General features: G+C 52.7%; 1 protein-coding gene across 2 annotated transcripts; it reads left to right on the plus strand.

Moving 5' to 3' along the window:
- The first annotated feature begins 10,824 nt into the window (after positions 1–10,824).
- Positions 10,825–25,110, plus strand: CADM3 (cell adhesion molecule 3). 2 transcript variants are annotated; one of them, XM_038162006.1, is made up of 9 exons: positions 10,825–11,059; positions 12,103–12,255; positions 13,345–13,482; positions 14,768–14,938; positions 15,928–16,018; positions 17,692–17,861; positions 19,615–19,725; positions 20,449–20,574; positions 21,786–25,110. In XM_038162006.1, the coding sequence occupies exons 1-9, from the start codon at positions 10,840–10,842 to the stop codon at positions 21,902–21,904; spliced, it is 1,299 nt and encodes a 432-aa protein (XP_038017934.1). In that variant the 5' UTR covers positions 10,825–10,839; the 3' UTR covers positions 21,905–25,110. The 2 variants fall into 2 exon arrangements, with proteins under 2 accessions (XP_038017934.1, XP_038017935.1); XM_038162007.1 differs by lacking the exon at positions 19,615–19,725.
- The last annotated feature ends 74 nt before the right edge of the window (positions 25,111–25,184 follow it).

The following is a 25,184-nucleotide window of genomic DNA, read 5'->3' on the forward strand; positions in this document are numbered from 1 at the left end:
CTGTCCCTGTCCTGCAGGATGGTTTTGTCTCTCTGGAGCCCTCTGCTTGGCCAGGCCACCCAGAAAACCTCCCTCTATCCAGGGGAGACTCCCTGCAGCCTCCCAGCCTGCCCTGCCCGTGTGGGATGGGGTCCCAAAGGGCTCTTGCCATCCCCAGCCTCTGAGCAGGTGACATCTGCAGGTCCTGCTGGAACGTGGGAGAGCCCAGGGGCACAGTGGGGTGCTGGGAGCCCGGCGTTGTCTGGAGCAGCAGAATTCTTTGCTCGCTGCTTTCCAGGGTGCTTTTCCCCAAGGAATGCGTGGAGAGCCCCGTTCCCGGTGCCATTAGGGCTCGCCATATGCTCCCAGTGCCTGTGCCAGCAGCAGCCCTTGGCTCCAGAGCTGAGGAAGCAGTGACAGCCCTGGTGAGGCACGAAAGGAAGGGAGGGCGACCTCTCTGCATCACTCACTACCTGCTTGGCCTGATTTTGGATGACTTGGATCAGCTGCCTGGGGGAACCGAGCTGTTCCAGGGCTGGGATCAGCACTCAGCCCCAGGGGAGGGAGAAGAGCATCCCTGTGCAGGCTGGAGAGCACGGAATCCACCACTCAGCTGTCTGGCACAACGCGTTAGGCTCAACAGGCAAGGCTGGATTTTAGGACAAAGCCTGGGATCAGGCTCTGCGGAGGTGCCCAGACGGTGAGGGATGTGCTGGCACCGCTGCCAGGACAGGAATTCTGCCTCTGGCCTGACAATGCCGTGGGGTTTGGCATGGCCAAACCTCTGTTTGTGCTGTGTGGTGGGAGGAGAAATCCCAAAGGAATGGGGTGATGCTGCTGGAACCCGAGCTGAGCATCCCGAGGTGCGGGTACCCACCCTCTGGAGGGAAAAGTGCCCTGTTTGCCCAGGATTCCCTGCCTGGGAGGTCTCCTGCCTGCAAGATGCTGCCTCTTCTCCCTGTGCCTGACGTTCTCACCTCTCCAGGGGTGTTGGAACTGCCGGAGGAACTGGAGGCGGCTGCATCTGGGGAGTCACCCCGGCGCTGGCACGGCGGCCGTGCAGGCAGATGGAGGGAGCTGCAGCAGAGCTGTTCCTGTTTGTTTTCCCTGCCTTGGCTCCTAACCTCGTTTTGTGCCAATCCAGGGTGTCTCGTGCCCATCCGGGTCCCTGCAGGAGAGGAGCAGTGGGAGGGAGGGAGCGGGCAGGTTCTGGATGCGTGTCTGGGGTGGTTTTGGTGGCGGTGCCAGCTGGGAGCTTGGTGGGCTCTGCTCGTGGTGTTGGGCCTGTTCTGCTGTGCCGGTGTCTGGCCTGGCACCCCCTGCCCAGCCTGGTCTCCACCTGAGCTGCTTTTCCAGCCCTCTTGGTGCCCTGGCTGTGCAGGCCCCCCAGTGCTGGTTCTGCACAGATTGAGTGGAGTCCTCGTTGCTTTGGCTCTTCGGCGGGCCCTGGAAGGTGCTGCCAGCTCTGTGACACCCCCACAGTCAGATGGATCTGCTCCTCCTCCTCCTCCCAGTTACAGGGTCAGCTCAGCTTGAGCCATCTGGTCCAGTTCTGGCCCCTCTGCTCTTGGCCGGGCACTGGCAGCCGAGACCAGCAGAGCCTTCATCGGGTGGTGATGCTGGGGTGGCAGTGACCTCTGTGGTGCCCCAGCTCCTCCACCCACCTGTGAGAGGCTGAGGTTCTCCATCCCGCTCCCAGAGAGCTCCTCTTCCCCCCGGGGCTGTCCCTGGGGAAGGATGAGGAGCCGAGGCAGGAACTCCCCGTGCTTTATTTGGGCAGCACCGAGCCAGACAACCCGAAGGCAGCCGGTGGTGACGGAGGGAGGCGGGGAAGCCGCGAGGAGGAACGGGCAGGAATGTGTTTAACCATTCCAGTCACCCGCCCAGTCACGCTCCGCCTGCGCCGGGATGCGGCCGAGGGCGCAGGGACCGCGGGCAGGTGTTGGATGCTGCGGCTCCCGGAGCCTCTGCGGTGTCCGGACGTGCTGGAGGGTGGCAGGGCTGGCAGCAGCTGCATTTCCCAGGAGTTTGCCTTGGGAACAGCAGAGCTGTGTCCCTGCAGCATCCCGGGAGCTGCCCCGTCCTCGGGTGATGCTCCAGGCGGTGCTTGAGCTGCAGATGCTTTTCCTCAGCCTCCGACACCTCAAACGGTGTTTGTTGGCAAGCTCAGCTTTCCCAGACTGTTGCTTTAGGGCTGGGATTTCCAGGGAAGTGAGTTCTGGCGCTGCTGGTCCCAGTGGCCGCTGGCAGGGAGAGCAGCAGGTCCCTGGGCCGGGTGCTGCTCAGAGGACAGGACTTGCTGGGCCCCCTCCACACCCTGGGGAGATGTTTCCAGAGCTGGGATGTGCTTGGGGTGTCCAGAGCTGCAGCTCCTCGTTCTCCCTCCTGCTGCCATCAGGATCTTGGTCTGATGCCACAAGGAGATGGATCCAGGAGAGCTCCTGAGGTGCTTCAGCCTCTGAGCTTCCCTGAACGCCTCCTGGCACTCCTGGAGGCTCCATTTTGCCTCTCCAAGTCTCACCAACTTTGAGCTCTTGTTTTTTGGGGTTTTTTTTGGTTTTTTTTTTTTTTGTTTCCCTGTGGCTCTGGCACTCCAATAGGGACAGGACACTCTGCAGCAGCAGCAGAGGTGACCTGCTGGGCCACAGCTGGTGTGGAGCACATTCCTGGCCATCCTTTGGGATGTGCTTTGGGGTGTCTGCACTGGTGTCCAGAGCTGCAGCTCCTCGTTCTCCCTCCTGCTGCCATCAGGATCTTGGTCTGAAGCCATGAGGAGATAGATCCAGGAGAGCTCCCGAGGTGCTCCAGCCTCAGCTCAGGAGATTCCCTGAACACCTGCACCCTCCTGGAGGCTCCATTTTGTCTCTCCAAGTCTCACCAACTTTGGATTCGGGCTTTTTTTTTTAATCTCCCTGTGGTTCTGGGCACTCCAGAAGGGACCGAACACTCTGTAGCAGCAGCAGCAGAGGTGGTCTGCTGGGCCCAGCTGGTATGGAGCACATTCCTGGCCATCTTTTGGGATGTGGGGAGTCTCCAGGACCTCCTGGAGTGGCTGGAGCTGTCTCAAGGCAGGTTTGGGTTGGATATCAGGAAAATCTTCTTCCCCCAGAGGATGGTGGAGCACTGAGCAGGCTCTCCAGGGAATTATCACAATCCCAAGGAGCTCCAGGAGTTTGGACAACGTTCCCAGGCACAGGCTGGGATTGTTGGGGTGTCTGTGGGTCCTTGTGGGTTCTTTGCCACTGTGGCCATTCCATGATTCTATTTCTGGCAGGTCAGGAGGAGGCGTTGGCTGTGCTGTCCCCCAGGAGAGGAGCAGAGCTGCCAGGGCTTCCCCAACCCTCAGTTCTGTTATTAAAAATAAACAAATGATTTAAAGTATTAGGATATTAAAATATAATGATATAAAATATAATTAATACAATATAAAATATAAGGATATTAAAACCAAATCTCCTCTTACACAACCCCGTGTGGTTCATCCTCGGGCACTGGGGGGTGACAATTGCTCGGGACACTGGCATCGAGGTGGCTTCAGGGCCACCAAACCTCGTGCCAGGGCATCCAGCTGGGCTGAGACACCTCGTTGGGCAGGGAGATCCTTAAAACAGAACTGTCAAAGCACCGAGCTCGTTCCCTTGGCAACAGTCATGTTGGAGATTGGCCTTAGGGTAGGAGCTAAAAACCCACTCAAAAATAGGAGTTCTCAGCTCTTGGCTGTCACACTGGGGGAGGGTGCTGGCACAGGGGTCACCCTGCCCTGTGCCCCGGGGTTTTGGGGTTTTTCTCTCCTTTTGGGGTCACTCAGGGAGCTGTGACACAGAGAAGGGGTGGCAGGATGTTTGGGGGATTTATGGGGACCCAGAACTGGGGGTTTCCTGCTGCTCTGCCCCCTCTCAGCACTCAGCTGGCACAGGGGTCACCCTGCCCTGTGTCCCAGGGTTTTGGGGGAATTCTCTCCTTTTGGGGGAGTTCTCTCCTTTCAGGGCCCCTCAGGGAGGAAGAAGAGAGGAGAAGCTGCAGTGAGGATGGAGCTGGAGTCACATTGGCAATGTCAGCTCTGAGAGCACCCAGGCTGGAGGAGGAGGAGAGGAGAGGAGCATCCTGTGCTCCCAAAGCACTTGGGATCAGCCTCTCTGGAGCTAATTGGTGCTAATTGCTGGCTGTGTCTCAGCTGCTGAACCCTGGGCAGGTGTCACCAGCAGCTCTTGGCTGTCCCCTGGGCAGATGTGGCAGGAGGTGACAGTGGCTGTTGGGCACAGAGGTTTGTGGGGTCACATCAGTGCCCCTTGGAGCAGGACCCTGCCCTGGGGGCTGCTGGGGACCATCCCCATGCTCTGGGAGACCCCAGGGTTCAGAGCAGGTGGGGATGAGAAGCCGTGGTGTCTCTTGCTGTGCCCCTTCTCAGAAATGCTCATTCCCAGGGGAATCCTCTGGAATTTGGGCTTTGGGGCTTTCATGTGTGTGGAGCCCCTGGAGTCAGGGAATGCTCATTCCCAGGAATGTTCATTTACAGAGAAATCCTCTGGAATTTGGGGTTTGGGGTGAGGATATTTCATGTGGGAAGCATTGTCTTGCTGTGCCCCTTCCCAGGAATGCTCATTTACAGGGAAATCCTCTGGAATTTGGGGTTTGGGGGTTTCATGTGGGAAGGTGTGAAGGCCCTGGGGTCACAAGGAGTGGGATCCCATCCTGCTGGAACATCAGGATCTCCCATGAACCTCTGGATCTCACAGGTCCCAGCACCCCTGTCCATGGCAGAGCTGAGCTGGGAGCACGCCCAGGGCTCTGTTTCCCACTTTTAGGGAATATTTTCATTCCTGTGACAGTCCCTGGCACCCTGGCATCAAACCCTTCACCCTGTGGGAGGAGGGAGTGGCTGTGGGGGCTGGAGGTGCAAAGATGGGAGCTGCCAGAAGGAACTTGAGGCACCAGTGGAGTTTCTGGATGGATTTATCCCTGTGAGAAGAACAGGAACACCCTGAATTCTGCAGCTCCTGTACCCAGAGCCAGGTGACACCTCACAGGGATGTCCTAAATGCTGAGAATTTCAACTTTCTGACCCCAAAGAGAACGCTGCATTTTACCTAACCCCACGTGGAGCCCTGTCCTGGATCTGCCTGGATCCCTCCCACCTTCACCTTTGGCTCTGAGCCTGCTCCAGCATCTTCTCCCTGCCTGGATCTGCATTTTGGGAACAGCCTGGATGGATCCTAAAGGACATCTGGATGCCACTGGACTGGGGAAGGAACTAGCCCTGGCGTTGCAGGAGCAGATGCACCCAAACAGGAGCGGGTTTCCCTCTCCTGGGAAATCTGGAGCTGCTCAGCTGCCTGGAATTTGTGCTCTGGATATTCCAGACTGTGGATTCACACCCTGCAAAAATCAGCTTGCAAAGGGATGTGCACAGCAGATGTCTGAGGTTTGCTGATCTGTGAGTTCAAAATTCCCTCCCTGCCAGGGCTGATTCCTGTAAGGATCTACATGAGTTGAAAATTCCCTCCCTGCCAGGAGTGATTCATTCCTGTAAGGATCTACATGAGTTCAAAATTCCCTCCCTGCCAGGAGTGATTCCTGTAAGGATCTACATGAGTTCAAAATTCCCACCGTGCCAGGAGTGATTCCTGTAAGGATCTACATGAGTTCAAAATTCCCACCCTGCCAGGAGTGATTCCTGTAAGGATCTACATGAGTTCAAAATTCCCTCCCTGCCAGGAGTGATTCCTGTACGGATCTACATGAGTTCAAAATTCCCTCCCTGCCAGGAATGATTCCTGTAAAGATCTACATGAGTTCAAAATTCCCTCCCTGCCAGGAGTGATTCATTCCTGTAAGGATCTACATGAGTTCAAAATTCCCTCCCTGCCAGGAGTGATTCCTGTAAGGATCTACATGAGTTCAAAATTCCCTCCCTGCCAGGAATGATTCCTGTAAGGATCTACATGAGTTGAAAATTCCCTCCCTGCCAGGAGTGATTCCTGTAGGGATCTACATGAGTTGAAAATTCCCTCCCTGCCAGGAGTGATTCCTGTACGGATCTACATGAGTTGAAAATTCCCTCCCTGCCAGGAGTGATTCCTGTAGGGATCTACATGAGTTCAAAATTCCCACCGTGCCAGGAGTGATTCCTGTAAGGATCTACATGAGTTCAAAATTCCCTCCCTGCCAGGAGTGATGCCTGCGTGGATCCACACAGGAAAAGTGGGGATGGAGCTGTGGAGGGAATTCCTGGAACACAAAGTCCTTGGAGAGGAGAAAAAGGAGCCTTGGAAAACATCTGTGCCCAAGGGGATGAATTGGATCTTTGTGATGATGAGCACAGAGTCAATGGGAAAGGAGAAGGGAAATGAGGAGGGGGTTTTTTGGGAAAGAAGGAGGGAAAGGAGAAATGTTTTTTGAGAAAGAAGGAGGGAAATTAGAAGGGTTTTTTTAGGAAGGAAGGAGGGAAATGAGAAAGGGTTTTTTTTGAAAAAGAAGGAGGAAAATTTCGGGAAAGAAAGAGGGAAATGAGAAATGGTTTTTTTGAGAATGAGGGAGGGAAATGAGAAACATTTTTGGGCCATGACTGCGAACCAGAGGCGTTGGAGGGCTTGCAGCAGTGGGTGGTTTTCCCTGGGGTTATTTCTGCTCCAGAGATGCTTTCCCAGGCTGGAAAAAAGCTGGGATGGGGAGGACATTCCTTGGAGAGGCTCCTGCAGCTCCAGTCTCATCCCCCACATCTGCTGGGCTCTTCCAGCCTCTCTCCCTGCTCCCTGAGGATGCTCCAGGTGAAATAAAACATTTCATTCTCCATCTCTAGCAGTGAAGCTGCTCTGGGCAGGCAGCACCGTGGCTGTGGTGCAGAATTCCTGGGATGCAGAAAATCAATATTTCCTGGCTGGGAGCATCGTGGGGCTGGAGGCCCAGAGCTGCAGAGATTAGGATGGGGACAGTCACTGCAGGGTGGGGACAGTCACTGTTGGATGGGGACACTTGTGCTGAATGGGGACCTCCTTGCTAGGTGGGGACAGTAATTTCTGGATGAGGACACTCATTGTTGGATGGGGACAGTCATTTTTGGATGGGGACAGTCATTTTTGGATGTGGACAGTCACTGCAGGATGGGGACACTCATGGCTGGGTGGGAACTGTCATTGCTGGATGGGGACACTCATTATTGGATGGGGACACTCATGGCTGGGTGGGAACTGTCATTGCTGGGTGGGGACACTCATGCTGGCCTCCAGGAGCAGCAGAGATGTTGACATCCTTCCCCTCCATCCTTCCCCTCACAAACCCGAGCGCAGCCCCTCTGCCGAAGTGCCCGGCTCTAATTAATGAAATATTGATTTTTCTGGAGCTCCAGGTTTTCCCTGGCTCTGCTGCACAGACAGACACGGGCAGCAGCTCCGGGCCCCGCACGGAGACGTTTTGGGGTGGTTTTGGGGTTGTTCTGCGGGATCCTGGATGTGGGGCTGGATCTGAGCTCTGCTGTGCCAGCTGTAGTCCCTCTGGATGGTGCCAGGGAGGGGTGGCAGTGTGCCCAGCCTGCCAGGAGGCCTCACCTGGAAAGAACTTCTCCCCTTATTAAAAAAAAAAATTAAAAATTATATTATTTATTTATTTATTATTTATTATTATTTATAAATTATTTTATTTATATAAATTATATAAATATAAAAATAGATAATGTATGAAAATATAGAGAATATAGATAAAGTATATTAAAATATGTATTGAAATATATTTTAAAATATAACATGTATAAATATAAAATATATATAAAAATATAAAATATATAAAATATATATTAAAATATACAAAATATGGAATGTATATAAAATATCTGTATAATATATAAAACATATTAAAATAGAAATATATATTATAGAATATGTTTATATAATATCCCATATTATATATAGAAAATATATAATATATAATATATTCAAAATATCTATTAAAATATCTAGTAAATATATATTATATATATTGTATATATACACATGAATAAACATTTAAAATATGTATTTCCAGTGAAACTGTCTCCCTGAGCAGGGGCTCGAGGGGGTCCTGTGGGGTCCCTGCAGCCCCCAGGCCGTGCTGTGGCCGTGGCAGTGGCAGGAGGGAGGCAGGGGGACAGTGCCAGCCCTGCCAGGTGGCACAGCCCTGAGCTGGCACGGGCAGGGCGGATGCTCCCGGCGTGTGCAGCACCTGGCACAGCTCGTGGTGCCAGCACTGCCAGGCTTGGCTGCAGAGGGTGGCACCCAGGGGACAGTCCCTGCTCTGAGAGCCCTGGGCTGGGCTCAGGCTGGTGCTGCTGGGTTGGATTTATTTATTTATTTATTTATTTATTTATTTATTTATTTATTTGTATCTATTTGTCATTATTCTTTATTTATTTATTAGAATAATATTATATTTTCAATTTCATTATTTATATAAAATTTTTATGTATGAAATTATTTTATCATTCATTAATAATTTTATATTTGTTATTATATCTTATATTTTGTTATTGAGATTATTTTTATTTGTGAAATTATCAATATTTTTATTAATTTATTTTATCACTATATTAATTTTTATAATGATGTTATTTATTTTATATAGATATGAAATTTATTTTTATGTATTTGTTATTTATATTATTTTTATTTGTGAAATTATATATATTATTTTAATTTATTTTATTCTTATATTAATTTTTATAATGATATTTATTATATATATGAAATTTATTTATTTATGTATTTGCTATTAATATTATTTTTATTTGTGAAATTACATATATTTTTATTATTTTAATTTATTTTATTCTTATATGAATTTTTATAATTATATATATATATATATGAAATTTATTTATTTATGTATTTATATATTTACTGATTTTTTTGAGGAGTTTGTGATGGCAGCAAAAGGATAAATTTCTTTTCACCTTGTGTGTGGGAAATGAGGAAGTTCAGGTGTTTCCAGCCCTCTGCCTTTGCTGTGCTGGGGGTTGTGCTGTGCCCCCCTTGTCTGTGAGGAACGCCCATCACTTGTGTTTAAAATTTTAAAAGTTTAGAAGTAAAAGCAGCAGCCTGTTGCACATTGATGCATCTCATTCCTGATGCACCAATTCCAATCAAACAAAGGATTCTCTCTGCTCAGGTACAGCATAACTTTCTACCATGGCACATTTAATACTCATTTTCATTTCATTTCATTCATCTGCGAAAAGCCAATCATAAAATACGCATTTTTCAATCTATGAAATAAATAACTGGGGATTTCCTCCCTAAAAATTCCTTCCTCGGGTGCTTGCTGCCCAGCCTTCCTGGATTTTAACAGGAGAGGTGAACAGCCTTATCCTGCCCTCCTCCAAAACCTGCTTCCTGAGCTTTGAGGATTTGTGATGGCAGCAGAAGGATGAATTCCTTTTCACCTTGGGTGTGGAAAATGAGGAAATTCAGGTGTTCCATTTGCTGGGCCTGGGGATTGTGCCATGTCCCCCTTGTCCCTGGCACGACAGCTTCCCAAAAATAGCTGTCCTTGGGCTGGGGGGGTTATCTGATCCTGGAGCTGCTCTTCCTGCCCTTGGGCTGCTCCAGGAGAGGAAGGAGAGGAGGAGGAGCTGAAGGAGCAGCCTGGGCAGGGACAGGAGCACGTCCTTGCTGTTGAATTTGTGGAGGCCCTCATGGCAGGAGGGAGTGATGAATGTGACTCCGTGCTCTCAGAAGGCTAATTTATTGTTTTATGATACTATATTAAATTAAAGAATACTAAACTAAACTGAAGAATACAGAAAAGATATTTACAGAAGGCTAAAAAGATAATAATGAAACTCGTGACTCTCTCCAGAGCCCCGACACAGCTTGGCCCTGACTGGCCAAAGAGTCAAAATAATTCACATGAAACCAATGAAACAATCACCAAACACATTCCAAAGCAGCAAAACACAGGAGAAGCAAATCAGATAATGATTGTTTTCCTTTTTCTCTGAGGCCTCTCAGCTTCCCAGGAGAAAAATCTTGGGCAAAGGGATTTTTCAGAAAATATAAATGTGACACTTGCCCTTAAGGGTGGCACTGGGAGGGGGACAGGGACACTCACAGGTGGCATTCCATGGGCTGGGGGTGCCTTTGCCAGGATGGAGGGGGTGAATGGAGCATCCCAGCAGTGCCTGGCAGGGAGGGCAGGGCTGTGGGACAGGGTCAGTCCCTCCCCAGATGCCACCAGGCAGTGCCAGGTTCTCCTGTTGCATAATGGGGGGATAAACGAGGTAAAACCCCAACTCGAGGTAAAACCCTGGAGCTGGGGAAAAAGGAGGTAAAACCCCAACTCGAGGTAAAACCCCAAAGCTGAGAAAAAATGAAGTAAAATCCCAACTCGAGGTAAAACCCCACAGTTGGGGAAAAGGCAGTAAAATCCCAACTGGAGGTAAAACCCCAGCGTTGGGGAAAAATGAGGCAGGGCTTGGAGCACCCCAGGACAGTGGAAAGTGTCCCTGCCATGGCAAGGGTGGCACTGGGTGACCTTTAGGTCCCTTCAACCCAACCCATTCCGTGAGTCCCTCCCTGGCCAGGATTTCCAGAGAAGCCTCAAACTGGGATTAAAACCATTCCCAGTGTCCCTTCACCCCCGTCCCCAGTTCCATCCTCACTGGCCGAATCCCGGATGCTCTGCAGGGATCTGCTCGTGGCAGGATCCTCCAGCAGCTCGGGGGCTGTGCTCCTGCCCCTGGGAGCTGCCTTGGGGACAGCAGTGTCCCCTGTCCCCATGGGTGCTGCAGGTGGGGTGGCAGGACCCATCCCAGCTCGGGAATGGAGCAAAACCCCTCCTGGTTTTTGGGACCATCCCTGCAGAGGGACAGGGACAACACAGAGCTGCGCTCAGATGGCTTTTGGGGACGCTGCTGTCCCCTGGGGTGCTGTGGAGGGAGGTGACACCATAAATTGTCCTTTTCCATGTGCAGAGAGCCAGCCCACGACGTCGGACGAGACCGTGGTGGCCGGGGGCACGGTGGTGCTCAAGTGCCAGGTGGAGGATCCTGATGATTCCTCGCTGCAGTGGTCCAACCCTGCCCAGCAGACCCTGTACTTCGGGGAGAAACGAGGTAAAACCCCACAGTTGGGAAAAATGGGGGAAAATCCCACAGTTGGGGATAAATGGGGGAAAACCCCAAGTGGAGGTAAAACCCCACAGTTGGGGATAAATGGGGGAAAACCCCAAGTGGAGGTAAAATCCCAGAGCTGGGGAAAAAGGAGGTAAAACCCCAAAGCTGGGAAAAATGAGGTAAAACCCCAAGTGGAGGTAAAACCCCGCAGTTAGGAATAAATGGGGTAAAACCCCAAGCGGAGGTAAAATCCCAACTGGAAGTAAAAGTCCACAGTTGGGGAAACTGAGGTAAAACCCCATCTATTATAATATATTCATAATTCATATTTATATATTTATTTGTTTATGTATGATGATATAGTTTATATTTGTATATTTATGTTGATACATTATATATGTATATATATTTTATATATATTTATGTTGCTATATGTTCATGTTGTTATACATATTGTTACATATTGTTATGCCCTTCAAATGAGGCTAAAGCCAAGTTTTTAAACCACCTCTCAGTTACCCCACCTCTGGGTCAAAAACAACCCGAGGGGACAGCAGGAGCTGCCTCAGAGGGTGACACGCCCTGGTGCTGCCACCCCGGGGAGCTGCTGCTGGCTGGGGTGGTGGCACTGAGCTGGGGTGGTGGCTCTGGGCTGGGGTGGTGGCACTGAGCTGGGGTGGTGGCACTAAGCTGGGATGGTGGCACTGGGCTGGGGTGGTGGCACTGAGCTGGGGTGGTGGCAGTGAGCTGGGGGGGTGACTGGGGTGGTGGCACTGAGCTGGGGTGGTGGCACTGAGCTGGGATGGTGACTGGGGTGGTGGCACTGAGCTGGGGTGGTGGCTCTGGGCTGGCGTGGTGACTGGGGTGGTGGCACTGAGCTGGGGGGGTGGCACTGAGCTGGGGTGGGGACTGGGGTGGTGGCACTGAGCTGGGGTGGTGGCACTGGGGTGGTGGCACTGAGCTGGGGTGGTGGCACTGGGGTGGTGGCACTGGGCTGGGGTGGTGGCACTGAGCCTGTTGTCCCTTTGTCCCTTTGTCCCCAGCCCTGCGGGATAACAGGATCCAGCTGGAGAGGTCCACCCCCAACGAGCTGACCATCAGCATCAGCGACGTGGTGCTGGCCGACGAGGGCGAGTACACCTGCTCCATCTTCACCATGCCCGTGAGGACGGCCAAGGCCCTGGTCACCGTGCTGGGTAGGACATGGGGACAGCCCTAAATGTGCCACCCTCGATGATGGATTGCCCATTGTGCCTAAAATCCAGGCTGTGTCTGAAGTCCAGGCTGTGCCACCCTGGGTAAAAGATTCCCCAGTATCCCTGAAGTCCAGACTGTCCCTAAAGTCCAGACTGTGCCTAAAATCCAGACTCTGCCACCCTTGCTAAAAGATTTCCCAGTGCCAGGTGCAGGATTTGGGGTGCCAGGGGAAGGTTTTGGAGTTCCAGGTGCAGGATTTGGGGTGCCAGGGGCAGCTTTTGGAGTTCCAGGTGCAGGATTTGGGGTGCCAGGGGAAGGATTTGGGGTTCCAGGGGCAGGATTTGGGATGGCAGGTGCAGGTTTTGGGGTTCCAGGGGCAGGATTTGGGGATGCCAGGGGAAGGTTTTGGGGTTCCAGGGGCAGGATTTGGGGTGCCAGGGGAAGGATTTGGGGTGCCAGGGGAAGGTTTTGGAGTACCAGGTGCAGGATTTGGGGATGCCAGGTGCAGGTTTTGGGGTTCCAGGGGCAGGATTTGGGATGGCAGGTGCAGGTTTTGGGGTTCCAGGGGCAGGATTTGGGATGCCAGGGGAAAGTTTTGGGGTTCCAAGAGCAGGGTTTGGGCTGCGAGGGGCAGGTTTTGGAGTGCCAGGTGCAGGATTTGGGGTCCCAGAGGAAGGATTTGGGGTACCGGGTGCAGGATTTGGGATGGCAGGGGAAGGTTTTGGAGTATCAGGTGCAGGATTTGGGATGCCAGGTGCAGGATTTAGGGTTCCAGGGGCAGGATTTAGGGTGCCAGGGACAGCTTTTGGGGTGCCAGGGGAAGGTTTTGGAGTACCAGGTGCAGGATTTGGGATGCCAGGTGCAGCTTTCGGAGTTCCAAGAGCAGGATTTGGGATGCCAGGTGCAGGATTTGGGGTTCCAGGTGCAGGATTTGGGATGCCAGGAGCAGGATTTCCCTAAGGAAAGGTTTCCACACCCCCCATCAGCAGCTCCCAGGTCCCATCACCTGCGTGCATGTCACACCTTGTGGTGGCACTGCCAGCTCAGATTTGTGGGTTTTTTGTCTCCTCCTCTTCCTCCGCCTCCAGGAATCCCCCAGAAGCCCCAAATCTTCGGCCACGAGCAGCCCATCGACGAGGAGAAGGTGGCGCGGCTCATCTGCCGCTCGTCCGGCAGCAAACCCGCGGCGCAGCTGCGCTGGAGGAAGGGCAACAGGGACATCAAGGGTGGGTGGCGCTGTCCGGGCTGGGGACAGCTTGGGGACACCGCGGGGGCAGCGCACGGGGGGACAGGTGGCATTGGTGCTGTTGGAAATGGAGGGTGGGGCTGATTATATATATTATTGTATAGTATTTATGATATATATATAAATATTAAATATTTTATATTATATATATATACAATATTTAAAACATATAGTTTAAATAGTGTATATATAATTATATATACTATCATATATTACATATTAATATAATATAACACATAATACAATATCATATCACATCATGTTATATTATATTATATTATATTATATTATATTATATTATATTATATTATATTATATTATATTATATTATATTATATTATATTATATTATATTACATTATATTACATTATATTATATTATATTACATTATATTACATTATATTATATATTATATATATTATATTACATTATATTATATTATATTTCATTACATATTCTTATATATAATAATACAGATTACATAATATATATAATATATAACCTTCTAAACTAACGCAGCTTTCTAAACTAATCTGTGTTTATGATTTTTCTGCTTCATGTCTGTGGGTTGTATTTTTACAATTATAATAATACAGTTATAATGCAATGATAATGCAGTTGTAATGCACTTAAAATACAATTATAATGCAGTTGTAATACAGTTATAATGCAGTTATAATAGTTATAATACAAATATAATACAGTTATACTGCAGTTATAATACAATTATAATACAGTTGTACTGCAGTTTTAATTCAATTTTAATGCAGTATATTACAATACATAATTCATTTATATGATATATAATATAGTTATTATAGCTATAATTCAATTATAATGCAGTATATTATAACACATAATTAATATATATATGATATATAATATAGTTATTATAGCTATAATTCAATTATAATGCAGTATATTATAACACATAATTAATATATATATGATATATAATATAGTTATAATAGCTATAATACAATTATAATGCAGTTATAATGCAGTATATTATAGTACATAATTAATATATGATATATAATATAGTTATAATACAATTATAATTTAATTATAATACAATCACAGTAACATTTTTCTATTTTATAATTGATATATTTTGTACAATACCATTTTAATATTTTCATCAATCCAAGCTTCTCTTAAGGCTGCAGCTCAAGCCCTTCAGTGGAAATTTCTGTTTTTCCCATTGCCACAGGCAGATGTCCCCTGTTCAGTGTCACATCTGTCACTGTCCCCTGTCCCCACAGACTCAGGCACCGAGGTGGTGGAGGACCCCAATGGCAAGACCTTCACGGTGACCAGCAGGGTGGAGTTCCGTGTCACCAAGGAGGACAACGAGGTGGAGGTCACCTGCACCGTGGACCACGAGTCGCTGCAGAACTCGGAGAGGTCCACCACGCAGAAGCTGCAGGTCCACTGTACGTGGGGCACGTTTGGGGCGGGGTGGGGGTTCAGGGGACGCCACAGAGGGGGCCTGGTGTGCTCAGGGACACGTGGACATCGTGGTCCTGTCACCCTCAGGGCACAGTGACACTTCCCCTGCATGGTGACACTCACACGCACCCTCAGCTTCCCACCTCTGTCCCCAAGCCCTGCTTGTCCCCATCTCCCAGGGGTTTGTCCCTGCTCCATTTCCCTCACCCTGTCCCCAAACCTGTCCCTGTTCCCTGTGCTGGTGATGGGTGGGGGGCATTGGAGCACCCCCCGAGTGCTGCACACCCAGAACTGGCCCAGGGATGGGATTTGGAGTTCCAGGGGTGGATTTTGGGGTTCCAGGTGCAGAATTTGGGATGCCAGGGACAGGATTTGGGATGCCAGGGACAGGATTTGGGGTGCCAGGGGAAGGTTTGGGATCCCAGGGGCAGGATTTGGGGTGCCAGGGGCAGGATTTGGGGTGCCAGGGGCAGAATTTTGGGTACCAGGGGAAGGTTTGGGATGCCAGGGGAAGGTTTGGGGCGCCAGGGACAGGATTTGGGATCCCAGGAGCAGGGTTTGGGGTGCCGGGGGAAGGTTTGGGTGCCAGGGGCAGGGTTTGGGGGACCAGGGGAAGGTTTGGGATGCCGGGAGAAGGTTTGGGATCCCAGAAACAGGATTTGGGGTGCTGGGGGAAGGTTTGGGGTGCCAGGGGAAGGTTTGGGGTGCCAGGGGCAGGGTCTGGGGTGCCAGGGGCAGGGTCTGGGGTGCCAGGGGAAGGTTTGGGGTGCCAGGGGAAGGTTTGGGATGCCAGGGGAAGGTTTGGGGTGCCAGGGGCAGGGTTTGGGGTTCCAGGGGCAGGGTTTGGGGTGCCAGGGGCAGGGTTTGGGGTGCCAGGGGAAGGTTTGGGATGCCAGGGACAGGGTTTGGGATCCCAGGAGCAGGGTTTGGGGTGCCAGGCCCTCACCCCACTGTTCCTCTCCCCCTTTTCCAGACAAGCCCACGGCGAAGATCGAGCCCCACCCGCAGTACCCACGAGAGGGGGAGAAGCTGCAGCTGCAATGTGACGGGCAGGGCAACCCCATGTAAGGCCTTCCTCACCTCCCTCCTCCTCCTCAGGGCTTCCCCTCCCTCTGCTGGGTCCCACATCCCACCCCAGGAGGTGCTGGCTGGGTTTGGGGTGTTCCTGTCCTGGGGGTTCCGTGAGAGCCCCTTGTCCTCTCCTGGAGCAGCAGATCCATCCTGGCTCGTCCCTAAATTAAACATTTCCCCCTTTGTGTCCTGGGACATCCTCAAGGAGCTGGAACTGGATGGATTTAAGAGGAATAAAGCGAATTTTTAGTGAAGTGCCCTCAAAAGCCACACACCCTGGCAGTGCCCAGGTGGCCCCAAGATGGAAGCAAAAGAGGGCTTGGTCACAAGATCTCACGTTTTAATAAGTTACAGTCTAGTTTATAAGTTTTAGCCTGGTTTATAAGTTTTAGTCTAGTTTATAAGTTTTAGCCTGGTTTATAAGTTTTAGTCTAGTTTATAAGTTTTAGCCTGGTTTATAAGTTTTAGTCTAGTTTATAAGTTTTATTTTAGTTTATTTGCATATAGGAGTTAACTGTCCAAGTAATAGCTTCACATGATGGAGTTTCATCTTCCTTGCCCTCCTCTTTTCACGTTGTTTATGATTTGGGCCTTGGGATTTGAGTCTCCAGCTAGAATACGATTGTTTTGTGAAAAGATCTTAATAACACTTAATATAAAGCTGAATGGAAAAACTGAAACCCCAAGGTATCAGTTTATCCCCATCCTGTTCATATAAGATTTTATCTTCCCCACCTTGGGGAAAGATGCCAGTAACATTAATATAAAACTAAACAGAAAACCCAAACAGAAAAACCCTAAGGAATCAGTTGACCCCATCCTTTTCCTGTAGGATTTTGTCTTCCCCACCCTGTGAAAAATCCTAGTGACATTATTATAAAGCTAAACAGAAAAACCCCAAGGAATCAGCTTATCCCCATCCCATTCCTATAGGATTTTATCTTCCCCACCCTATAAAAAGATCCGAGTGACATTAATATAAAGCTGAACAGACAAACACAACAGAAACACTCAAACCCAAGGAATCAGTTTATCCCCATCCCATTACTGTAGGATTTTATCTTCCCTACCCTGTGAAATGATAACATTAATATAAAACTGAACAGAAGAAACCCCAAGGTATCAGAAGAGAAAAACCCCGAGGAATCAGTTGACCCCATCCCATTCCTATAGGATTGTTTTATCTTCCCCACCCTATAAAAAGATCCTAGTGACATTAATACAAAGCTAAACAGAAAATCAGAACAGAAAAACCCCAAGGTAGCAGTTGATCCCCATCCCATTCCTGTAGGATTTTATCTTCCCCACCCTGTGGAAGGATCCTGTAACATTAATATAAAACTGAACAGAAAAGCCCCAAGGTATCAGGATAGAAAAACCCCGAAGTATCAGAAGAGAAAAACCCCAAGGAATCAGTTAATCCCCATGCCATTCCTGTAGGATTTTATCTTTCCCACCCTGTGAAAAGATCCCAGTAACATTATTACAAAACTAAACAGAACAGAAAAACTTAAACACAACAGAAAAACCCCAAGGATCAGTTCACCCCATCCCCTTCCTGTAGGGTTTTATCTTCCCCACCCCATAAAAAGATCCCAGTGCCATTAACACAAGGCTGGCCAGAGAAGCAGAACGTGGAAGGCCCAAGGGATGGTTTTGTGCCCAGCCCGCAGGAATTCCTCTGGGAGAAGGAGGGCAGCGACGCTCCCCTGCAGCTCAGCTCCGACAGCGTCCTCATCTTCCCCTTCCTCAACAAGAGTGACAGTGGCACCTACGTGTGCACGGCCACCAGCTCCATGGGCAGCGTGGTGGCCAAGTACAACCTGGACGTCAGCGGTGAGTGCGGCCCGAGTGGCACCGGGGCACGGCCTCCTGTGTGCCCAAAATGTGTCACTGTGTCTCTGTGTCACCTGTGGGTGAGGGCACTGCATCCTGTGTGCCCAAAATGTGTCACCAGTGCACGGGGGGCACTGCCTCCTGTGTGCCCAAAATGTGTCACTGTGTCACCTGTGCACGGGGGGGCACTGCATCCTGTGTGCCCAAAATGTGTCACTGTGTCACCTGGGCACAGGGGGCACTGCCTCCTGTGTGCCCAAAATGTGTCACCTGTGCACGGGGGGCACTGCCTCCTGTGTGCCCAAAATGTGTCACCTGTGCACAGGGGGCACTGCCTCCTGTGTGCCCAAAATGTGTCACTGTGTCTCTGTGTCACCTGTCGGTGAGGGCACTGCATCCTGTTTGCCCAAAAAGTGTCACTGTGTCACCTGTGGATGAGTGTACAGGGGGCACTGCGTCCTGTGTGTCCAAAACGTGTCACTCTGTCACCTGTCACCTGTCCTGGGGTGGGAAGGGGCAGCTCTTGCTGCTTCCCACGTGGTGCTGTCCCCTGACTGTGCTCTGCTTGTCCCCATGTCCCAGTGCCATGTGTCACACGTGGGACTGGGCTCTGTGTGTGTCCCCATGTCCCCATGCTGTGTCACACCTGGTTCAGGGCCATGTGTGTGTTTGTCCCCATGCCCCTGTGCTGTGTCACACATGGGACAGGGCTGTGTCCCATGTCCCCATGCCATGTCACACGTGGTTCAGGGCTCTCTGTGTGTCCCCATGTCCCCATGCAGTGGTGGGATAGGGCTGTGTGTGTCCCCATGTCCCCATGCAGTGGTGGGATAGGGCTGTGTGTGTCCCCATGCCATGTCACACGTGGTTCAGGGCTCTCTGTGTGTCCCCATGTCCCCATGTCATGTGTCACACCTGGTTCAGGGCTGTGTGTGCTGTGTGCTGCTGCCAGTGTCCCCCCCGGCTGCCACCCCAGCTCCCCGTGCCCACCCCACGTGATCCCATTTCCCTGCCATTTCTCCTTGGATTTGGAAAATCCAAAGGAAATCCAAAGGTTCCTGCTCTCCTCCCCCTCTCTCCATCTCTCTCTCCCAGTCCCTGCTCCAGCTTTTCCCTTTCCTCCTTCCCTGCATTGTGGAGGCAGCAGTGGCACCTCAGTGGCACTTTGTCCCCTGTGTCCCCTCCCTCAGCCTGCCCAGAACGAGCCCCCAGATGCCCAACCCTGTGCAGCCACTCCTGTGTCACTCCTTGTGTGTCCCCTGTGTGAGCACCCAGAGCTCTCTGCACCCATCCAGGAGCTCACCCCAGGCACCTCGTGCTGTCCTTGAGAGGTGGCACCTGCTGTCCCTTGCCCCCCCTGGTGGCCCCTGTCACAGCAGACACAGAGCTCCGTGTCCAGCCTTGGTGGAATTCCCGCTTTTGTCCCTAAAGCCACTCGTGTCTCAGGCACTGCAAACCACCTCCAGCCTTGCCCACCTTGGTGCCACCCCTGCCCAGCACCCTGTGGTCCCCAAGGATGTGCACAGCAGAGTGTAGGTGACACCTTGTGATGGGTGACACCATGAGGGTCCCTCAGGGTCTGGCAGGACAGGAGATGGTGGAAGATGGTCACGGTGTCCCAAAGGTTGGTGGCAGAAGCAGAGGGACCCTTGGGGTCACGGATGGACCCGCTGAAGGTCCCCTCAGGGCTCTGTCACCTCACTGGCCCTTCGTGGCATTGATTCATGTCCTGTGTTTTTGTTGTCCTCCCCAGATCTTCCCCAGCTCCCCACCCCACACGTTCACTCCACCCGGGGCCCTTCCCAGCCCATCTCTCATGCTTCCATGGCCTCGGCTCCATCCTTCACTCCAGCTCCCATCCAAGGTACTGTAAGCTCCTTTTCTGTCTCTTTGGCCCGGAGAAGCTCCACAGGAGGATGGTGGCCCTGGCCTGGCCTGGGGACAGCCCTGCCAGGTGGCTCCAGTCCCTCGGTGTGTGTGGATTTTCCAGGAGGAGCCCCGAGCCTTGTCCTGTGTGTCCGTGTGCCGTGTTGTCCCTGTGTCCTGCTGCCACCCCTGTGTCTCCCCTGCCTTGTCCTTCCCAAGTGTGGCTGTGTCCCCACCCTGAGCTGATGGGGCACGGCTGGGAGAAGGATTTGTCACCGTGCCCCAGGGCTGGCACAGGATTCCAGCATGAGATGGAATGTCTTTTCACTGGATTCCCCATCCAGGACAGGATGTGGCTGACTCGGGACCACCTTTGGGGTCCTGCTGTCCTTGGGGTGCCATCACCTCTCGGGTGGTGCCATCCTCACGGGGCCATCACCGTGCCAGCCTGCATGTCCCCTCCCACCCAAACCTGCTCATCCTCCCTTTCTGAGGCCAGAGCCCCACTGTGGAGGATGGGATTTCCATTTTGCTTTTTGATGTTTTCATTGATTTTTGTGGGGGATGGGATTCCCCCTTTGCTCCCCCCGTTCTCGCTGCCAGGACCCACAGCAGGACGGAGCTGCTGGCACAGGATGGAGCTCCTGGGGGGGAGCAGCAGCTTCTGCTCCCCTGCAGGGTCTCAGCTCTTTGTCTTTTCTTCCTCCCCCTGCCTGGGCAGATGCCAGCCCGGTGCCCTCAACTTCCAGCACCTACCACGCGATGATCGGCGGGGTGGTGGCTGTCATCGTCTTCCTCCTGCTCAGCCTCCTCATCGTGCTGGGACATTACCTGATCAGGCACAAAGGTACGGCCCGGGGGCCCTCGGGGGTCTCGGGGCAGTGGGGGGTGAAGAGAGGCAGCTCCTGGTCCTGCCCTCGGTGCGGGAATGTCAGGAATGTCCCGGTGAATGCAGGGGGGGCAGCTCCCACCCCTGTTCTCCATCTCTGCTCCGCACCCACTGTCCCAGGATTGTCCCGTCCCCGTGTTCCCCTCAGCTCTGCCTTCCTCCTCCTCCTTTCCCTCCACCTGCCCTTTTCATGCCCAGCAGGTTTGTGCCCAAGCCCTGGGGACACGGTGACACCCCACCACCCCCTGTGGTGATGTGTGAGTAGAGCTCCCCACCCTGCTCTGAGGGGCAGCAGGACCCCCTGCTTCCCCAGCAGGGCTTGGGGGGGTCAGGAGCCTCACTGACACTGGTCCCTCCACAAGTGGACAGTGCCCAAAAACCTGGAGCACCCAGTGAGTCTGCATCCCAACCCAGTGATCCCAACCCAGTGATCCCATCCCATCCCATCCCATCCCATCCCATCCCATCCCATCCCATCCCATCCCATCCCATCCCATCCCATCCCATCTCATTGATCCCATCCCATCCCATTGATCCTATCCCATGGATCCCATCCCATCCCATCCCATCCCATCCCATTCCATTGATTCTATCCCATGGATCCCATCCCATCCCATCCCATTGATCCTATCCCATGGATCCCATCCCATCCCATTGATCCCATCCCATGGATCCCATCCCATCCCATCCCGTCCCATTGATCCCATCCCATTGATCCCATCCCATGGATCCCATCCCATCCCATGGATCCCATCCCATCCCATTGATCCCATCCCATCCCCTTGATCCCATCCCATCCCATGGATCCCACTTATCCCATCCCCTTGATCCCATCCCATCCCATGGATCCCACTTATCCCATCCCATGGATCCCATCCCATTGATCCCATCCCATTGATCCCATCCCATTGATCCCATCCCATTGATCCCATCCCATCCCATGGATCCCACTTATCCCATCCCATGGATCCCATCCCATGGATCCCATCCCATCCCATCCCATTGATCCCATCCCATCCCATCCCATCCCATCCCATCCCATCGATCCCATCCCATCCATCCCAGTGACCTTCCCATTGCAGCCGAGCCCAGTGGAGCCCTCCAGGCACTCTGGCTGTGTGGGGGGCGCTGGCGGGGTCCCCTGTGACCCCAAGCCCCGTCCCCCTCAGGCACGTACCTGACCCACGAGGCCAAAGGCTCGGACGACGCTCCGGACGCCGACACCGCCATCATCAACGCCGAGGGCGGCCAGGCCGGCGGCGACGACAAGAAGGAATATTTCATCTAAGAGGGTCAGAGAGAGAGAGAGAGAGAGAGAGAGAAAAATGGAGCCAAGAGAACCCCGATGGCAACGGCAACCAGACCACAAACCCCACAAAACCCAACAGATTTTCTCTGGCGCCCGGCACGGGCGGACGGATGGACGGACAGAGGGATGGCGGGACAGAGAGCAGGGAGAGCCACCGGCCTCGAGGCGCTGCTGACGCTTCTTGAACTTGTACAAATCCTTCACTCCAACAGCGAGAGCCCCGGCCCCGTTTGCTTGCTTGCACCTCCATCCCCACGCCCCGACCCCACAGACCAACCCGTGAGTGAGCGACTTCTTCCTTCTTCCTTTTGGACCTTTTTTATTTCTTGGCTTTGGTTTCGTGGCTGCTCTTTGCTTCGGGCCCTTGGTTGGGGTGTTGGGCTGGGGTCGATGTAGCTCTTCCCTTTGTTTCTCTCCCTTTTGGTTTCTTTGATGTCCAAGGATAAAATCAGCTCCGGGTTCCCGGGGTGAGGTTGGGATCCTGGGTGTCCCCGTCGTCCCCTCCCGTGGTGGGGGGTGACTCCAGGTGGGAGCAGAGCGAGACCCTGCCCCGATTTTATCCTTGGTGGTTCTTGTGGAGCAGTGTCCATGCGGGAGCAGAGCTGTCCTCGTGCAGTCAGTGTGTGAAAGGGGGTGAAAGGCCAGGGTGGGACCCCCAGAGAGACCAGGAGCCCCCACAGCTCCCTGGTCCCACCCCAGCGGGAGGGGGGAGGGCTGAGGTTTATTTTGGGGGTGCAAATCTAGAGGAAAAGCCCCTGATTTTTTTTTTTTAAATTGTCCTCAAATTCTCTGATTGGAAATGCCAATTTTAACCATCTATTGAGACGTTCAGTGCAGGAGGCAGCGCCCCCGGGGCTGGGGCTGCTTCCCTGGGACCCCCAGAGCAGGGCTGGGGTCTCTCTGCCCCCCTTCCCTCCCCAGCCCCTTCCCAGGGCAAGGAAGAGCTTGGAAAGGGCTGATTTTCTTCTTGGCTCTGAGAACCCCAACCAAAACACCTGGATTTGGGGGCTGGGGAGTTTGGGGTCACCACAGAGGCTTGGAGGGGGGTTCACCCTTCTTCCTTGCCCTTCCTCCTGCCTCTTTCACATTCACTTCCAAAACAAAACCAAACACCTTTCCCCATCTCCCCAGCTCAGCCCCCCCAAACTGGGCACCCCCGGGATGGGGCTGCTCCCCCTGGCATCCTTAGGGCACCCCCAGCCTTGGCATGAGGTGTTCTGGGATCCCACATCCCAGTCTGGGCACAAGGGGCTTGTAGGAGATGCCCTTGGGCTGGGCACCCCGGGGATTTGGGGTTTTCTGGAGGAGAGGAACCCTTTAGGAGGGGCAACCTCACCTGGGAGGTCGCCCCATGGATTTTGGGAGGGGTAACCTCACCTAGGAGGTCACCTTGTGGATTTGGGGTCATCTGGAGAAGAGGAACCCTTTGGGATGGGGGTAACCTCACCTGGGAGGTCACCTCATGGATTTGGGGTTGTCTGGAGGGGAGGAACCCTTTGGGATGGGGTAACCTCACCTTGAGAGGTCACCTCATGGATTTGGGGTTGTCTGGAGGGGAGGAGCTCTTGGAAAGGGGGTAAAATCATCTTGGGAGGTCACCTCATGGATTTTGGGAGGGGTAACCTCAGCTGGGAGGTCACCCCATGGATTTGGGGTCGTCTGGAGGATTCGGGGGCCCTTCGGGAAGGAGGTGTGCTGGGAAACCTCACCTGGGAGGTGCAGGAAGAATTTCACCACCTCTTCCACAGGGCTGGGGGTGTCACCCCCCACCCGAACCCTGCCAGCACCTGGCACCTGTGCCACCTTTGGGGGCACAAGAGGGGCTCAGGTGAGGCAGGGGAGGCCCAGCTCGGTGCCACACACAGGTGGCAGTGAGGGATGTGACCCTGGGGACACTGCAGAGGTGACCAACATGGCTCAGCTGTGTCAGCAGCAGCATTGGCACTGGGAAGGTGAAGGACACAGAGTTTTTGTGGGGTTTTTGCTGGGTACAGCCATTTTTGGGGTGGTTTTCCTCCTTTCCAACCTCTGGGAGATGAATCCTGGGGTTGCCAACACCCAAGGTCTCCAGGACTGAGTCATTCCTGCAGATAAAAACTCCCAGATGTGTTCTCCAGCAGAATTCCATCTCCTGGGGGGCTGGAGGGGTCCCAGAGAGAGCCCAGAGCAGGGATGGGAGTGGGGGAGGTGGGAGCTGCCAGGGACAGGGAGGCTTTTCCCTCTTGGAATTCAGTTCCTCGCTGGTTCTGCTGCTCCAGAGCTGCTCCAAAGGAGAACAGCCTGGGTTTGAGGTGGTTTTGACATGCTTTTGAGGTGGTTTTGGTGATTTTGAGGTGGTTGGGAGGTGCCACGTGCTGTGGGGTGTGGCAGGGCAGTCCGGGGAGCAGGCAGGGACCTGCGGAGGTGTCACCTGGCCCGGTGTCACCTGGAGGGAGCTGCTGAGGTCGCAGAGAGGGGCTGGGAGGGGTCAGAGATTCCATCTGAGGCCACTTCTGGCAGCAGGAGCCAAAGGGTTGGGCGGAGGTGAGAGCAGTGGAGGAGATTTGTGTCACACCTGGGGGTGACACCCACACCAGGTGACACCAGCGTGGCCCTGGGGTGACAGGGACAGAGCCACTCCATGTCACCATGGTGACAGCGAGTCCCTGACCCTTTTGGGGTCACTGTGTGGAGTCCTTGGGGGTGACAGACACCCCGTGTCACAGAGGAGCGGGGGCTGGGTGGCCTGGGGGTGACAGGGTGGGGTGTGGCCCCTGTCCTTTTCCCTTTGGGGGCTGGTGACACCGCGTTGTAGCTATGAGAGGCGTGACACCGCACACGGCGGGAGGTGGCAGGGTCAGTGTCACCGTGTCTGGGAGAGCCCAGGCCACCACCCCGTCCTCAGGGGGTCCCGTTGGTGGCCCCACATCCACCCAGTCATGGGATTGGGGCACGAGGAGGATTTGGGGACCCCCTTGGAGGCTTCCTGGCCGGCACTGAACTCTCAATAGACACGAAAGCCATATTTTGGGGAGCTCTGGAGAGGCCAGGGGTGGGGCAGAGGCTGGGCTGTGTTGTTGTGCTGTGGTTTTTTGTCTGTACATAAAAGGGAGCCAACGACCGTTGATGTGACTTTATAACCTTTCTAATATCCTGTGCTAATCTCGGAAAATAATCCTATAAATATATCTGGATTACACACCTTACCTGCCTGGCTCTGCATTTGGGGATGGGGGGGTCAAGAAGGGGGAGTTTGGGGGGGTGGTGGGACAGGGTGACA

The sequence above is a fragment of the Motacilla alba genome, chromosome 25, assembly GCF_015832195.1.
Source record: "Motacilla alba alba isolate MOTALB_02 chromosome 25, Motacilla_alba_V1.0_pri, whole genome shotgun sequence".
Taxonomy (NCBI): domain Eukaryota; kingdom Metazoa; phylum Chordata; class Aves; order Passeriformes; family Motacillidae; genus Motacilla; species Motacilla alba.